At 37.8% G+C, this 14,770-nt stretch overlaps 4 protein-coding genes across 4 annotated transcripts; 2 read left to right on the top strand and 2 right to left on the bottom strand.

Moving 5' to 3' along the window:
- Window positions 1-270: 270 nt before the first annotated feature.
- Window positions 271-2,106, bottom strand: LOC117832049 (methionine-R-sulfoxide reductase B1-A-like). Its single transcript, XM_034711013.1, has 4 exons — window positions 1,920-2,106; window positions 1,689-1,831; window positions 1,400-1,514; window positions 271-778 (listed from the first exon to the last, which is right to left on the bottom strand). The coding sequence occupies exons 1-4, from the start codon at window positions 1,990-1,992 to the stop codon at window positions 747-749; spliced, it is 363 nt and encodes a 120-aa protein (XP_034566904.1). The 5' UTR covers window positions 1,993-2,106; the 3' UTR covers window positions 271-746.
- Window positions 2,107-2,445: 339 nt separating this feature from the next.
- On the bottom strand, window positions 2,446-5,242 carry LOC117832050 (methionine-R-sulfoxide reductase B1-A-like). The gene is made up of 4 exons (XM_034711014.1): window positions 5,111-5,242; window positions 4,418-4,560; window positions 3,213-3,327; window positions 2,446-3,008 (listed from the first exon to the last, which is right to left on the bottom strand). Exons 1-4 carry the CDS (start codon window positions 5,163-5,165, stop codon window positions 2,989-2,991), a joined length of 333 nt encoding a protein of 110 aa, XP_034566905.1. The 5' UTR covers window positions 5,166-5,242; the 3' UTR covers window positions 2,446-2,988.
- Window positions 5,243-6,962: 1,720 nt separating this feature from the next.
- LOC117832031 (zinc finger protein 287-like) lies at window positions 6,963-9,859 on the top strand. Its single transcript, XM_034710987.1, has 2 exons — window positions 6,963-7,266; window positions 7,835-9,859. Exons 1-2 carry the CDS (start codon window positions 7,083-7,085, stop codon window positions 9,031-9,033), a joined length of 1,383 nt encoding a protein of 460 aa, XP_034566878.1. The 5' UTR covers window positions 6,963-7,082; the 3' UTR covers window positions 9,034-9,859.
- A 1,255-nt stretch (window positions 9,860-11,114) lies between these two features.
- On the top strand, window positions 11,115-14,648 carry LOC117832037 (zinc finger protein 177-like). Its single transcript, XM_034710994.1, has 2 exons — window positions 11,115-11,423; window positions 11,925-14,648. Exons 1-2 carry the CDS (start codon window positions 11,252-11,254, stop codon window positions 12,797-12,799), a joined length of 1,047 nt encoding a protein of 348 aa, XP_034566885.1. The 5' UTR covers window positions 11,115-11,251; the 3' UTR covers window positions 12,800-14,648.
- Window positions 14,649-14,770: the final 122 nt, after the last annotated feature.

The following is a 14,770-nucleotide window of genomic DNA, read 5'->3' as shown; positions in this document are numbered from 1 at the left end:
CGGTTAGCCATTAACTGGAGCAGCCCTGGCTAGTGGTGAGTGGCTGTGCTACAGCTTAGACACAACATATGACCTGCTTTTGGGCCTACAATGATAAAAAATATTCATAATATAGCCAACTAGTTTAATTGACTAGTGATTCTGGTCCTGACGTTTGATCTTTTAGTCAGCTAAACGCACACATCTGTAGTATAAAGGCAGTTTATCAATGGCATGTTAAACACAAGAACTACACACAAAGTACTCATACACCAAACACAACACACAACAGCAGTATAAACAAGACAGTAGGACTTTGAACTGTCAGATGTATTCACACACACACAATCAATCCAAAGCCTTTCATGAACATACAAGCTGTCTCTTTAACAGCCAAAGTATTGAGTTGAGTTGTATCAAAGTGAAACATTTTGTGGCATACAGCACCATCAACTGGTGAAAGCACACAATTACAACCTCAAAGAGTCACTGCAAGGAAGAGTGCAACCAATGTGCAAAATGTATCACAATCCATAGGATACTTTTGCTTCTATTTTAAGCATTGTTTCCTCTTTTCCAAGGAGGAGCATTAAATGTAACATGGGTCAGTCTAAAGGAGTGGAGTGATGTGTAATGAGAGTGTTTGTCTGTTGTTGCTGCACAGTGAGGCCACTGTCCATCAGAGCTCCAGCGCTCCGTCAGGCTTTATTCTAGAGCTCTTCATCCGTGGTCTGCACCTTCAGCAGGAGGAGAAAATGCCCTCTATTTCACAACTCAGCTTTCTGTCCATCAGCTTTTTCTATGGAGACAGAGACAAACAAAGGAGTGTTTTGATTTGTACATTTGCCGCTTTATGTTGATTACAAATTATTTTTAGTGGATGTAAGTCTCTTTTAAGTCTTTTTAATTTTCTTGTTTTGTTTCTGGCCTTTTCTCTTTTGTGTCAGTGATCATGCAGTCTCCTTGTGGTCTTGTGTCTTCTTCTGGTCCTCTTGTTTCACTTTGGTGGTAGTGTTGTGTTATTTTGTGACCATTTTGTGTTTCCAGTTGTTGTTTATATCTTTTTGTGATCATTCTACATCTCTTTTTGATATTGATGTTTCTTTTTTGTTCATTTCGTGTCCCTTTTTGATGGTCTTGTATCTCTACATGATAGTTAGTATCTCTTTATTGTCATTATGATTATCTTGAGGGTGTTTTTGCCTCTTCATGTTTATGTTTTGTTTGCTTTTTTTCTTCTCTTCATAGTCAGTCTCTACGGTTATTTGATTTATTAAAAAAAAAAAAGCAATAGCTCTAAACAGAGAACTCCTGACCCTGGATCTCCCTCATCCCACTCCTCATGGGTTAAGTGGCATCATTAAAGGTGGATCATTTGACCTTGTAACATGTGTGAAAGAAATAAACAACTCATACTCACTTTTAGGGATGAACGTCAGTGAGCTGCTGAATATTCAGAACCGTGAAAGCCCTTCTCTTGGTCCATCGTGCAAAAACTCATGACCCAGACCATTGCCACATTTCCCACAACAAACCTGCAACAATCAGATCCAGATGGTTCAAATCAAAACACCACATCGATAAGATCATGGTTGTTTACAAGTACAGTGTCAAAGGTAACCTTATTTATACCAGCATGGTGCACCTAACACTGTGTGCTAGCATTCATTGGGACATGATCTAAACTGGAGTAACACACAGCAATGTACCTTTAAAGGTCCCCATGCTTCAGGGTGTTTGGAGACACTGTCCTCTTGGATTGTCTCAGAGAAAGCCGGCCAAGGAGTTGAGTGCTCAAACTTTGATGTGCTGGAGAATAACTCATGCCCACATTCAGAACACACATAGATACCTGTGAAAAAACAGATGTGAATGAAAAGACAAGGAAGCACTGAGTTTAATTTTGACTGCTTGCAAGTGAATGTTTCTTTGATACTCACCGGGTTGAAAGTGGTTTTTGTATTCCTCTCCGCCATAAAAAGAGCAAAATGACATTTCATCCACTTCATCCATTTCAAATGTTCTTGTCTTTGAAAATCTGTTGAGTTTCAGATGTGTTTTCAAAACAGTCACCAAGCTAAAGCCAGAACAAACCTGCTCAAGATCATGTGTCAGCAGGTCAGCAGCCCTGTCTACTTGTGTAAGACCAGTTTGTATTCTCATCACTTCCACTAGATGGCAGCACTTAAACATTTAGGTAGAAGTGTCTATTCTGACCGTACAACCAGTCCAACTGTGGGGCTTTAAACTTAAAAAATACATAATGATTTAATATAAAATCTACTGGTGGAGAAGGTGTGGTTTCTTGACTTCAGGAAAACATTACAGTCTTGTCGTTTTTGGTGACTAGAATACATTTTAGTCATTTAGACTGTATATTTTGTACATACATAAACTTCTCAGTCAGCAAAAAAATGAAGAGTTGTATATCAAGAGTCTGACATAAATAACTCATCAAAGTCTTAGTTTAGTTAGAGAAAATATTTATTTCAGATATTTGCATAGCAGTCATAGTGATCAATTTAAAGTAGGCCCCTGAAGAGTGAAAATATAGCTACATATTTTTTCTGCATCTAGTACAACAAACACTGGACAAAGGCCATTACGGAAAAGTACCAGTTATTAAAATACCACAAACAGTCTTTTAAAAAGGTTTCATTTCTTTTAAAAGGTTGCAGGTCATAAATAAAAACATTGATTCTCTCAGTAAAAATAGAATGAACTCTACCATGAGACAACATAAGAGACAATAAATGGACTTCAATAATTGTTAAAGTGGTGAGGCAGTGACCGTGTAATCAAAGTGAGTCTATCCTGCACATGAAGATTACATAATAGAAGTGTTGTGACTGGTCTTCTGTTGTTGCTGGTCAGTGAGGTCATCCTTCATCAGTGCCCTGGTGCTCCCTAATCAGGCTTTTTCCCAGAACACTTCATTCGCTGTCCGCACCTTCAGCAACACAGAGAAACGTCTAAACGTCCGGCAGTGCTTGCCTCTGACGGCTCACCTTACTGTCCATCTACCTTATCTGTGGAGAAGGGGAGAGACATGGACATGATGCAACTTTGTCTTGAATAAACTCAAACTGAAAAGCTTGTAAATAATTAAAAACAAAGCAAGGTTTCTGCATTTTGAAATCACACTGTAACATGTATTTAGGGCCAACAAAGTAACATGTAACAGGGTAAAAACAAAGGCAACAACCTGTTGTGTAACAATCTGGCTATCATACCTTTAGGGACGAACTTCAGTGAGCTGCTGAATATTCAGAAGCGAGACAGACCTTTGGCTGGTCCGTCATTTACAAACTCATGGCCTAGTCCATTTCCACATTTCCCACACCGCACCTGGAACAACACATCATTCATCGGTCAGGATTTCTATTTTGAATATATGTAAAGAGTGAACACCGCAAAAACTCAAAATCTTACCAAGTGAAATTGTCTCATTTTAGTCAAAATGTCTTATCCCACTTGATTTAAGATCAATTTACTTAACAAGTAACATTTGAGCAAAATAGAGGGACTTGTTTTAAGACATCTTAAATATCTTGTTAAGTCAAACAATCTTGAAATGATCTTGTTTTGAGTTGTAATTTAGAAGAAACAAGGTTTCTTTTACATTTCATACATTTTTCAAGCTGAGATCTCATTTGTAGAAGACGGACAATCTTGATTTAAGACAAACACTTTACTTGATTTAAGTAAATGCATTTTATTGGAGAATCTATCTGAAAACAGCTCCATTGATAAAAGAAAGAAAGAAAGAAAGAAAGAAAGAAAAGTTGTTGTTTTTAAGGGTGGGTTACAGTTTTCAGGCACTGTTTCTTCTAAATCAGATAAAAAAATATACATCCTCAAACTACATGCACACAATGAAACACCTACTTTTGAGCATAGCTGGCTTATCCTAAAAACAACATGACTGAATATTAGTATATCCAGCTCACTATTAGAAGACATTATATCTCAAAATCTCAAATTAAACTTTGTAATCTTATTTCAATAACAAGATGGACTTAAACCTAGAGAAGTGCTGCTTTAATACAACTCAAATTAAGGTGAATATATCTCAAATGAAGAAGTTGACATGAAATGTATTAGGGCAAAAATCTTTTTTTGAGTGAAAAAATACAAATTGTTAGCATTCCTGGCTTATTCTGTGACACTACGCTTTAAAATACTGGTAAAATATTGCTTAGACTAAGTTTTCCCTGCTAATTTTAAGAAATATGACATGTTATTTTAAGAAATCTTACCAGGCAAATTTTCACTTGTTCTATTGGCAGATTTTTTTTAACTTATTTCAAAGTAAAAGTTCCTTGAAATACGTTTTTTGGGCATTTTTTCCAGTGAATGCATTAGACATAAACAGTCTTTTTAATGTCAATACTTAGTTAACATGTAATAAGGTCACTCTTATTTCTGCTGACTGTACCTTGTATGCCCCAGGTCTCTCTTCATGTTTGGACACACTGTCTTCAGTGATGGTCTCTGTGAAGGCTGGCCAAGGGGACGAGTGCTCAAACTTTGATCTGCTGGAGAACAGCTGGTGGTCGCATTTGGAACAGGCATACATCCCTGAATATGAGAGGATGAAAGGGATGATGGTAAGAGTGCAAGAAGACAAGCAAACTATTTCAATACAAATCCAAGAAAAAAACACCACAAGAAAGACTCAATCCCACGCTCTACCCTGTGTTTCAAATCATATTAACAAATGACAAAGTTTTTAAGATAACATTTTTGATCGAAAACGTTTCATTTGTGTTTGAATGTTGGTGTATCTTCAGCAGAAGTTCAACTTCTTGTTAGTGAAACAGTAACTGGTTTAGTAGCACAGTAGTTGTGTAACCAGAGCAAGTTACAAAAGCATCAAGCTGAGGCAGTTTTATAATTCAGATACTGTGACCATGTGCGGAGTCGACATTATCTAAGTTAAAACTGAACAATTTTGTGTATTAAATATAAAAACACACATTTTTGGTAAAGATAATCATTAATCGTTAGCTAATAGTGGCTAGCTGCTTTGTTGACGTAGACTCTACTTAAACTGACCAGTTTACAGACATTACCCGAAAGTAGGAAATGTAGAGTAAAGTTAACTTAATAATTAAAGTAATAATGTTACCTGGCTTAAAGTGGTCTTTGTAGACCTCTCCACCGAAGAAATTACAAAACGCCATTCTTCTGCTCTCAGGTCGGCGTGTTTATCCGGCTTTTCCGTGTGGGTCACTGAAAGTTTAGCTGAACCAACAGAAGCTTTAAAACAAGGACACATCCGGTTTGTACGTCAGCCTTCAGAATAAAAGAGTAGAACTGCTATTGTTTGTGTGCTCTTCATCATTAGTCATATCATTTAAATGTTTAACGAACGATCAATATCAGACATGAACACTCATAAAAATGCTTTCGCCTACTTTACACAATAAATTGATTATCCTAAAAGTATCATGAATTTGTTGAGCAATGTAACTAAAATCATGCTTTTCAAAAGCATACAGTCCCTGACAATAGTCTTGTCACTTATCCAAGTCGTAGGAACAACAAATAACAACTTTACTTGTAGTTGATCAATTGGAAAGGCAAAGCCCGCTAAATTATTTCTATTTTACCAAAATAACATTTTTTATCATTCATTGAGTTTTTTCATTTAATTAGGACAGAAAGGTCAGATTTTGCTTGGACAAAAGTATTGTTGCTTACAAAAATAATGTAGAAAATAAACATAAGCTTTACTTTGAATACACAAACATGCTACAATAACATCAGAACATAAAGTCATGGTGCCTTGGAAAAAATAATTAATATCTTGTATGACTCCCATGAGCTTGGAGGACTGCATCTTGGCAATGACTCCAATAACTTATTGACAAAGTCCTCTGGAATGGCAAAGAATGCAGTCTTGCAGGACTCCCAGAGTTCATCAATATTCTTAGGTTTCATCCTCCAAACCTCCTCCTTCATCTTACCCCAGACATGCTCAATAATGTTCATGTCTGGTGACTGGGCAGGCCAATCCTGGAGCATCTTGACCTTCTTCACCTTCATGAACTTCAATGTGGAGGCTGAACTATGAGAAGGAGCACCATCCTGCTGCAGAATTTGCCCTCTCTTGTGATTTGGAATGTAATGAGCAGCAAGAATTTCTTGGTATTTCAGGCTGTTGATGTTGCCATCCACTCTGCTGATCTCTCACACACCCCATACTGGATGTAGTTCCAAACCATGATTTTTCCTCCACCAAACTTGACAGTTTTCTGGGTGATGGGTCCATGCAGGTTTCAACAGGTCTTCTGCAGTATTTGCGGCAATCGGGATGCAGTTCAGGCGATGATTCATCAGAAAAATCAACCTTCTTCTACTTTACCATTATATCCTTATGTGACAAGACTTTTGTCAATCAGTATATTATAGAGACACCTTAAACAGACATTTAGCCATACATTTAAACCCAGTTCTCCTGTGAACATTTGTAATTTTCCTCAAGATCCTATCGTATTACATGTAGTGTGAGATGGGCATATCTGGTATCCCTGGAGTGGACAAAGGTTCAAGAGAAATATTCGTAACAGAATGTTTGCCCCACTTGCCATAAAATGTCTACAGTAGTAAGGACACCTTAAAAACAACCTGCTATTGCACAAAGCAACTTCTATTATCATTTAACACCTCTTTAATCTTACAAATGAAGAGCCTGGTACTTCCTCCATCTGCTCTATTTTATTCTTAATAATGCATATTATGTACTGTCCTTAGGCAGGTTTAAAGGCTGTAAGTGTGCCACTTTGGGTAAATGTATTACATTGTGTATTAAATGGCATATTTTTGCAAATGCAAGTGAAAGGCACTTTTCTTTTCATGTAATTTGAAAAAAAAGAACGATTAAATTAGATCAGATTTTTAACTTTTTGTGTTCCCTCCAGTCTCTAGTTACAATTTATGCTTTCATTCTGAACGCTCACAACCGGAAGTTGGAATAGTGCTAACGGAGCACAGGCTGTGTGAAATTGACCTATTTGAATAGGCTTAGCTGAGTTTATCATCCAGCTATATCCAGCCACTAACGCAGATGTTTTGGTGGAACAGCTTTCTCCTTAGACATGGGCAGCACAATGTTTCAGCTGAGGTCGTTTGTTCATCAGCGGCTGTACGCAGCAGGAGAGGAGATCCTCGGAGAGGTGGAGAAAACCATAACCTTAGCCCTGTACGAGGCTGAAGTTAGTCGATCTAAAGAGGAGGTGGAAAGTCTGCGACACCAGCTGGGCCTGCTGCGAAAGAAACAAGGTTGGATACGCTGGTTAAACATGTCATTATGGTTCTCTCACATGGCCAGAGAATGTCACATGTTTATCTTGCTATAAACTATGGATGTTCGTCTTGGCTGTCCACGCATGCGTTCATGTACAGTCCTCACTCCCTTAAAGTACTCCAAATGCTCTGCTGAAATTGTCTAATACTTTTTTTAATAATAAATAATCATAGAGCGATGTATTTGTGTTTTCTCAGCGATATCTGTAGTTGACTAAGGAAACTGCCGAAAATTTAGAAGAAATAAGCAATCGATTTCAGGCTATCAGAACAAGACAGCTGATCACATATAAACTTAATTAGAAAATGAATGAAACAACTGACAGTTTTTAAAGGTTTATATGTTGGTACAAATGATCTAAGCTTATCACAGGCTTCAACATCAATAGACATATCTGTAACACATCAATTTAGAAAATCTTGGATGGTACAGATGAAAAATAAAAATAAAAATATTTAGCCGTTTTAATTCTCATGATGTGCATACTATTTAACATAACATTTAAAGCCTTTGCAGTTACTTTTGCTTCTTTTGCATTTGCAGCAGAGGAGCCTTCACTGACCAGCAGCACTGTGGACTGTGAAGACAAATATGATACCCCACTCCCACAGCAAAACCCAGAACCCTCAGAACCCTCAGCCCCAGACGACTGTAACTTCAGTCTGTGCCCTGAGGCCCCGGGACCATCTCAAGCCAGCGCAGACCTGAATAATGGTAACTGGAACTACAGCTTGGATGAGATGGACTTTAAGATGTCTGTGGTAAAAGAAGAGCAGGAGGAATGTGGATATGACAGTCAAATGCAGGAGTTTGTTTTTCCCTCTTCTAAAATTGTAAAATGCGAGAAAGATCAGCCAGAGAACCAAGTTTCCTTTAAATTGCACCCAGTTTATTTGGACTCCTCTGAAGCTCAGATAGAGAACAACCACAGTGATGAAGAGTTTGTAAACAGCAAAGGAGAACAGACTGATTCAATAAAGGGGAAAGTGGAAGCACAGAGTGGCAGCATTGAAAAGAGTTTACCTTATAGGTTGCCTTATGACAGTCAGTCTGGTAAAAATGAAAAGGGTCGCAGTTTTTGCCATTTGTGTGGCAAAGGTTTTCAGTACATCGGCTCTTTAATGAAGCACATAAAGGCACATGAGAACAAAAATGACTGCACCATCTGTGGGGTGACATGTCAGTCTACAGAAGAGCTGATAAGTCACTTGAAAAATCGACATAACAAAACATATTTTTGTGACATTTGTGGCCAGACTTTTGCAAATGAACATTGTGTCCGGCTGCATGAAAGAATACACGCAGGCATCAGAGACTTTGTGTGCCAAGAATGTGGAAAAACATTTCATAGGAGAGAGCATCTGATTGTGCACGTGAGGACCCACTCTGGAGAGAAACCATATCACTGTGATATATGTGGAAAAGCCTTCAGTCAGAGCCAGAACCTCACAATTCATAAAAGAAGTCATTCAGGGGAGAGACCATATCATTGTGACCTGTGCGGCAAACTTTTTAACACAAGCAGTCATCTCAAAACGCACATGAGATACCACTCAGGAGAAAAACCCTACCCCTGTGATATTTGTGGTAAACGTTTCCGCCAAAGTGGACAGATGACCAGACACAGGACCACGCATACAGGAGAGAGGCCATATGCCTGTCATGTTTGTGGTATGAGATACAGGTTTGCACCTAACCTAAAGGTGCACCTGCAAACTCATGAGCAGGAAGCTGCTGAATAAAAACCAGTTGGACCATCTTGGCGTGTGCACAAGTTAGACAATAAAAGACTACTGTAATTTGCTTGAACTACTGCCAACCATGTCTTTAAGCATAACAATAACTTATTCGAATCACAAGGACATTTCATGTAGCTGATGGCATTAGAACATTATGAGGTGCTAGACATAAGTTATTCCACTGTGAAGCTGAACACTTTGTATTTACAAATCAAAGTTTGGCAAAGCTGCCATGACATTTGCAAACCCATTAGGATCCCAAAGTTCGTTTTCATTTTCATTCAGGTGTTTTTAGTCACCATGACTGACTAGACCTGTAATTTGGAGGTTTCACTTGAATTTAAATGCACATGTGGTCACCAATCAGTACAAACAAAATGATCAACTTGCTGTTCTTATTTAATGTGTGTATTGTAAACACTCCTCCAAACAAAGCTGATGGTGCCGAATTATATCTGTTACACATTGTGCCTGCCAAGGAGGTATTTGTCCCTCCCCATTAAATTACAGACACATTTTTGACATTGTGAATATCCTGTTATGTTATATTAATACAAATTTTCATTTTGGAAAAAAAGTCTAAAGATTGTGTTTGCCTGATATAAAGAAACCCTCACAATCTAAATATTTAAATGAGCTCTTTGCTTAAACTGACTTATATATCTGAAAAATGTTGTTACTTATACAGATCACTGGAGGTAAAACAGAATTCACTTAATTCATGTGCAGTACTTTGTCAAATATTGTGTTTGCAATTTTTTTCTGGGTAATGTCTTCCTGGTGTTGAAGTTGAAACTGGGGACAATAAAGTTTAAATTATAACAACTTACTACAATAGTTTGTCAATCTGTACCGATAGGTTCAGTTATTAATAATGATTATTATTTAATTATATTCCTTCAGTTACTGCAAACATAACTGCTTAGTAAAGAGACAGAGGGCAACATGTCATATTGTGAAGCAATGGCCAACAGGAAGATTCTTGCTGATAGGCCAACATTGATTAATTTATTCAAGATAAAAGGTACATGGACTATTTCAGCTCCATAGAGGAAAAAATACTTTCCTTACGCCATTACTTTACGTTTTGCAGTCTGCAATCTACGGTGGCCCTGAAGGACAATACACATTTACAAAAGATGAAACACTTTTACATAGTTGGAGACAAATTTACATTTTATAAAACTAAATTACATCAGCAAAACACTTTTTCCAAGGCCAAAACAAATTTACATTTAAGAAAACAAATTTACAAAAGATGAAACACTTTTACAATTTCTGAAACAAATTAACATTTAATTTTTACGGAAAGGGAATGTACCAAATACTGGAAGTGATCCAGAAGTGATCGAGTGAGGGGTCAATTAGTTTGTTTTGATGGAGAGAAAACAAACGGAGCAACATGGTTTACATATTAGGACATCCTCAGGTCTCAGAGAGAGGTGTCAGACCTCAGGGGAAAAAGCATCGTGTCTCCAGAAAAGCTCCGTCATATCTCAGCAAAACCTTCATCATGTGTCAGAAATCAGATGAAACGGCCTCAGACCACATAGCCTCAGGCTAAACAGAGTCAGGCTAAAAGGAGTCAGACTTAACGGTGAAAGTGTTCCATCGTTTGTAAAATTGACTCCAACTTTGTAAAAGTGTTTCATCTTTTGTAAATTAGTTTTCTTAAATGTAAATTTGTTTTGGCCTGGGTAAAAGTGTTTTGCGAATGTAATTTTGTTTTATAAAATGTAAAAATGTTTTCCAAAATGTAAATTTGTCTCCAACTTTGTAAAAGTGTTTCATCTTTTGTAAATTTGTTTTGTCCTTCAGGGCCTAGGTAGTAACCACATTTAAGATGTGAAATGCCAGTTATGGAATGTACTCAAATACATCCACTTTATCAGAAACATAAACAGAATTAAATACATTAACTGTTGTTTGGTCTAAAATAACTCCCAACCTAGGAATAAGCCCCTGCTTTTCACTTCGAGACCATACAGTACACAAAAAGCTTCACACAAGGACAGAAAATTCTAGAAATGCGTTGGTGTAAAAACACCGATGAAACAAAGTAGAAGTGAGCCATCTTTCTTGATATTGGATCTCAAATGGTGGTCACGTGATGTATGTTTGCTTCCGCGTTATCGTCACATTGCGCAGTTTGGTTGTTTTGTGACTTTATCTTTGCTGGGAGCGTGTTATCTTCGATGTTTTGTGCATTTCGGTAACAATAATGTTCCAGCTGAGGTCCTTTGTCCACCAGCGGCTGTACGCAGCAGCCGAAGAGATCCTGGGAGAGGTGGAGAAAACAATAACGTTAGCTCTGCACGAAGCCCGCACACAACGACCCAAACAAGACCCTGACGCCCAGCATCCAAAACCGGACTGTCTGCAACAGATATCAGGTTTGGGTCCACAGTCTGAACAACTTTCCTACAATATTTAACCACTAAAATAGTCTAAAATGTCTGAGGTAATCTAGTCTTTGTTTGATTAGTCCAAGGGTTAGCTCTGATTTGGAAGAGGTCCAATTTGGCGTTAGTGTGAAAGTCTCCCTGTTTTAAGACAACATATTCACGAATAAAGAATAATTTCCACATTTGAACATCGTGTTATTATACACGATGACCTAATAATACCAAGTCTAGCGAAGGTGCAGAATTGGTTCCTTAGCAATCTGAGTTAAGGTATTTATTTGTCCCCCTTAGCTGTCGAATTTGAAGGTAATTTCAGAGATGTGGTAAAAAAAAAAATATATATGAATTTACTTCACTGACTATCTTATAAGTTGTGAATATATTTCTTCAGGTAAAATATTTTAATTATCAATTGATCAAGTTCAACTTCAAGGTATCAAATTATATCAAATAAAGTAACCTTTGCCTTCATCACCTTTATATCTACAGAACCTCAGCTGACCACAGGTGCTCTAAATAAGGAGGGGGAGCTTCCAGAGAACTTAGCACATCCATCAACACAAGAAGAGTCTGACTTGAATGAGGCTGAGGTCCAATACCCCGCTCAGACTACCGCAGGAAGAGGCTTTGTCCAGATTGATTTTGGGTTAAAAGTTGAGCAGGAGGAACACGGGGAGGACAGTGAGATACAGGAAGTTATTTTTCCTCCTGTTGAAGTTGTGAAATGTGAACAAGATCAGCCAGAGGCGAACATTTCTGATGAAATGCAGCCGGTTTCCTCGGACTGCTCTGAAGCTGAGATTGATGGCAATGGCAGCGATGAGGAGTGGGCGCAGAATAAAGGAGCAAAGATGAACGTGAAGAAACAAAAACCTGATGGAAATACTTCTGCTAGAAGTATAAAGGACCTCCTTGTTTGCCCTACATGTGGAAAGGGTTTCCAGTACATCCGTCCTCTCATGAAGCACATTACAACACATAAAAAGACAAATGAGTCCAATGAGGAGCTTCTAAATAATTTGCAAAGTGCTTATAAGACTGTTTGTGATTTTTGTGGCAAGAAGTTTGCATCTGCGGGTTGTCTTAAAACGCATTCAAAAATACACACAGGGGTGAGAGACTATAGATGCCAAGACTGCGGGAAAACCTTTATCCAAAAAGGGCATCTTACTGTGCACATACGGACCCATTCAGGGGAGAGACCATATTACTGCGAATTCTGTGGAAGAGCTTTCAGCCAGAAACAGAATCTCTCAGCTCACGAGAGGAGGATACACATGGGGGAAATGCAGAATCAATGTGGATCAGAGAGGAAACAAGTTCTCTGCGGTGTTTCCCGTAAACGACACAAAAGCTTTCTGTAGTAGGAAAAAAAAATTCTCCTGTGAGATCTGTGGTAAAAACAAAAAATCAATAAGATGAATTTGTTCTGACAAAAGTATGCACTCACGGCAGGATGCACAAAGTATTCTCTACAGTTCAGAAACGTTTAAAAGTGTTGCTCCAAAATGTCTGTGCATGTAGCTAGTTTATGAAACTAATTACATATTGAGTGAAGGGAAACTTTGTAAGTGTATTACTCGCTGAGGATCTTGGTTAGTTCTCCCCTTTGTTGACAAACCGGCCAGGGAACTAGAATGGAAGCAAGGCTATCAACCATTGCAGAGAGAGTCCAGCCCATACACCAATGTTGGTGTGACTACACCACATTGTGATGTCTGAAAGCCTCTCTGTTTGGCACTGTTTCGTGAATGTATTACATACGTGTTCCTCCACCTGCTAAATAAAGAGGCACAGCTGACCAGGATCCCCCATTGGTTATACAATTACTATTGACAAGTTACCCACTTAAAAAAAAACTGCATTCAGAATTTATAACTGAATTTATAAATTTGTTGAAGGTGTTCCACAGGGTTCGATGTTGGGCACACTTCCTTTAAATACTTTTTTTATCAGTACTATTGTTTCATCAGTGGCAAACAGACATGCAGATCTGCAAACAGATAACATAGTGTTGTTTTATGTTGCTCATTCTATACATTTCACAAAAACCTACACCTTTTTATTATTGTGCTTCAGGATAAGACTCAAGCCTCGCACTTAATGCTATTAAAGCAAATTAATGTATTTTTACACAGGCAAAGAGACTAACATCTCAATGAATTTACTAAAATATGTCTGATTCAGAAATAAATAAAAACGCATGAAAATCTGAAATACAAATGACAAACTATTTGTTCTTGTGTGCTGGCAAAATATTTGTTTTTTGTAGAGGAATGAAGTCAACTTTTCTACTGAATTGTTCCCGTCTGAGGCACCGTAGTGTCGATCTTTGTAGGTACTTTGATTGTAGGCATCCATTCCAACCCTTAAAGTTTTTAATTTGTCTGTGCTTCACTTGATAAGGCTGGATGGTCCTCTTGACAGCATAGAAAAGATAGCTTTAATTTTGTGTCCATGAACCCCTAAAAGAAGTGCAACTCTCTGGAAGAAAACACCACCTTTTTATTCATTACACTCAAACATTTCACAGTTTGACCAGCAGGTGGCAGTAGATACATATATGTTATGTGGACAGAAGCTGACAGGTGTTTCCAAGCAATTCATCCACAAATTCAAATTGAACCTATGTACATAATGTGACTGTCACACCTCCTTGTAAACATGTCTTTGGTGCAACTGAGGCTCCATCACATCAGTACATGGATATGAGACAGTGAGCCTTTGAGCACAGATGTAAAATCCCCCTCCAGCATCTGAAAGGGACTAACATTTGTGTTGTTTGCAGGCATTTTGGTATTCTTAAAGTTGCCTACATCCACTTTGAGTTTATTTATTGTGCCTTTGTTCTTGTTTTGTAAATATTTTTACACCTTTTAGTAGTTGCTTGTCTTCAGTGGTTTTGTGTGTTTTTCTCTCTTTGAAGTGGTTAAATGTTTTGGTTTATGTTTTGCACCTCTATTTGTTTGTGTTTTTGGTCGTTGTTTTTATTTTGCTCTTCGCAGATGCCTTCTGTCCTTTTGTAGTTGTGTTCTGACTCTTTAAATCTTCTTCAATTCATTTTGTGTGTCTTTGTAGGTGCTTTCTGTGTCATTGTCTTTGTTTCTGTGTCTTACATTTTTTGTGACTGAATTTGTGTGACCCTTTGTTGTTTTCTGTGTACATGTCTGACTGTAGATGTTTTGTTTCCTTTTGAAGATGTCTCTTAATATCTTTTGTGTCCATTTGTTTTGTCTCTTTGTCAGTTAATTTTTTTTGCATCACTTTTTCAGGATTTTGTGTTGATTTATTTACTTTAAAACAACAAATGCTAACCGTCTCGGTGAGGTCTGATC

The sequence above is a fragment of the Notolabrus celidotus genome, chromosome 20 (genome assembly GCF_009762535.1).
Source record: "Notolabrus celidotus isolate fNotCel1 chromosome 20, fNotCel1.pri, whole genome shotgun sequence".
Taxonomy (NCBI): domain Eukaryota; kingdom Metazoa; phylum Chordata; class Actinopteri; order Labriformes; family Labridae; genus Notolabrus; species Notolabrus celidotus.
The sequence above is the reverse complement of the archived record's forward strand: the minus strand, read 5'-3'. Positions and strand labels throughout refer to the sequence as shown.

Coding starts and splice junctions, on each gene's coding strand:
- LOC117832031 (XM_034710987.1), top strand. CDS start 7,083: ATGGGCAGCACAATGTTTCAGCTGAGGTCGTTTGTTCATCAGCGGCTG. Junction 7,267..7,834: donor CCTGCTGCGAAAGAAACAAG/GTTGGATACGCT, acceptor TTGCATTTGCAG/CAGAGGAGCCTTCACTGACC.
- LOC117832037 (XM_034710994.1), top strand. CDS start 11,252: ATGTTCCAGCTGAGGTCCTTTGTCCACCAGCGGCTGTACGCAGCAGCC. Junction 11,424..11,924: donor CTGTCTGCAACAGATATCAG/GTTTGGGTCCAC, acceptor TTATATCTACAG/AACCTCAGCTGACCACAGGT.